The 2,200-nt window shown below is 43.0% G+C and overlaps 1 protein-coding gene across 1 annotated transcript in view; it reads right to left on the bottom strand.

Moving 5' to 3' along the window:
* Window positions 1-2,037, bottom strand: part of LOC101847553 (focal adhesion kinase 1) — a gene marked incomplete at its 5' end in the record, with an annotated part of 5,201 nt that extends 3,164 nt beyond the window's left edge. Inside the window, 1 exon segment of the mRNA XM_035973577.1 lies at window positions 1,615-2,037. Within this exon segment, the coding sequence (XP_035829470.1) occupies window positions 1,615-2,037 (423 nt within the window).
* Window positions 2,038-2,200: the final 163 nt, after the last annotated feature.

Here is a 2,200-nt window from a genome sequence, read left to right as displayed (position 1 = left end):
AGGCCACTCACACAAATGTTGTCTCCACAAAGCTATTTTTCCCAACCTTTGGGAACGATATTTGACTGCAACAACGTAGCATGTGGGACCCCCCCTCCCACACATACACACACACACAAACGTTGACACATGAACACAGGTTCGGACACAAACGTTAAAACACAAATGTTGACACATGAACACAGGTTCTGACACAAACGTTGACGCATGAACACAGGTTCTGACACAAACGTTGACACATGAACACAGGTTCCGACACAAACGTTGACACATGAACACAGGTTCGGACACAAACGTTGACACATGAAGCGTGTGTGAGCAGACAAATGTTGACACTTGAAGCGTGTGTGTGCACCAGTGTGAGCAGACAGCACACATAACGACAGTCCACTTACACTCCACGAGCCGCGGTACTGGCAGGAAATAAACACAAACAACAAACAGAATAGTAAAAATGAAGGAAAAAATATAAAAACAACTTACAATATAAATAGTGGCAGAAATTCCCAATGTTACAATTATAATATTACAATTATATACCTCAGTTTATAATATTACAATTATATACTTCAGTATAATATTACTATTATATACTTCAGTTATAATATTACAATTACATACTCCAGTATAATATTGCAATTATATACTTCAGTTATAATTTTACAATTATAGATATACTTCAGTTTATAAAATTATAATTATACACATATACTACAGTTTATAATGTTATAATTATACGCATACTACAGTTTATAATGTTATAATTATACGTATACTACAGTTTATAATATGTGAGGCAGGGGGGTGAGATCAAGCGCTCGTCAAAATATCGAAATTGAAGAAACGCATTTATCTGTCAGTTTGGTCATTTTTATTGAAATTTTGTTTTTTGGCTTAACATCATAATTTTGTTCAATTAAGAACTCATTTCTGGGTGAATTTACTGAAAAACGTTGATTAAAGGCACAAAAAAAGATGTAGGTTTTCAGTTTCCATGGACTATCAAACTATGGAAATAACCAAACTTTGGTGGCCATTTCTCTCTTATTCTACCTTTGAAACCAGGCGACCCCACTTTCTTCAATCTCAAATATCTTGACTTCTATTCAAGATAGATGGGCATTTTTTTCACCAATAGCAGGACAACTGAACAAGTTCTAAGATGATATCAATAACTCCACATGGCCAAACATTGACGAGCGCCTGATTCCACCAGGTCGTGACAGATCTTTCCAAGTATCACAGAATGTACTGATAGAATATAACTGCTTGGGTTTATACTGCAACCGCTCCCAACAGTTGCACAACTCAGAATAAAGTCATCAGACTCATGCATTTGAAATAAAGCCATTAATAAATAAAAAATGGTATCTTAGCATTTGAATGTTTGCTTACTATATGATGAAAGCAAATAATAATAGATATACTGGGAAAGGAAAATAAGATACAACAGAAGGAGGGGGGGGGGGACAAAGACACAGCGAGAGAGAACAGAGAGAGAGAGAGAGAGAGAGAAAAAGAGATGGGGGACAGACAGACACACCAGAGAGAGAGAGAGAGAGAGAGAGAGAGAGAGAGAGAGTCTGACACATCCATCCATCCATCCATGGGTACCTGCATGTAGCCGGAGGCAGGGAAGTAATTCTGTAGCTGGTACTCTACGTGAGCCCCTGGGGCGGCTGGAAGATGTCCCTGCTGCTGTTCCTGGGCATGCTGCTGCTGTTGTTGCTGCTGTTGCTGAAGAAGCAGCTGCTGGTGGTGTTGATGGTGCATGTGGGCGTGCTGTGAGGCATGCGCCTTGAGCTGGTCTGTGTTCGGTGAGGGTCCGGCGGCCGGTGTGCTGTGACCCACGGGGAGGTTGGAACTGCTGGCCCACTGGTGAGGGAGAGACGCCACGCTAGCGTTCAGGCTCACGTTCCCTCCTGCACCCACGGCGGACAGGTTGGGTGTCGAACCCGTGGGTGAGAACTGTGGACGTGCAGGCTTGGGGGGTGGGGGGGGCTCCTCGTCTGACCCGTTGGAACTGAGCTGAGGACCTGCACAAGGACACAGAGGGAGGGGTTCGAGTCCCACGGACAGAGAGTCAATAAACGCTTCAAGCTTTGGTGGAGTTGAGAAAAGAACATGGAGGCATGGAGACACACAGCAGTGGAAACTGTCCAAGATGGCCGCCCATTGTCGCGGAGAATTGTCGGAGGGG

Source organism: Aplysia californica, unplaced genomic scaffold (assembly GCF_000002075.1).
Source record: "Aplysia californica isolate F4 #8 unplaced genomic scaffold, AplCal3.0 scaffold01443, whole genome shotgun sequence".
Lineage (NCBI taxonomy): Eukaryota > Metazoa > Mollusca > Gastropoda > Aplysiida > Aplysiidae > Aplysia > Aplysia californica.
This window is presented reverse-complemented; position numbering and strand designations above follow the sequence as displayed.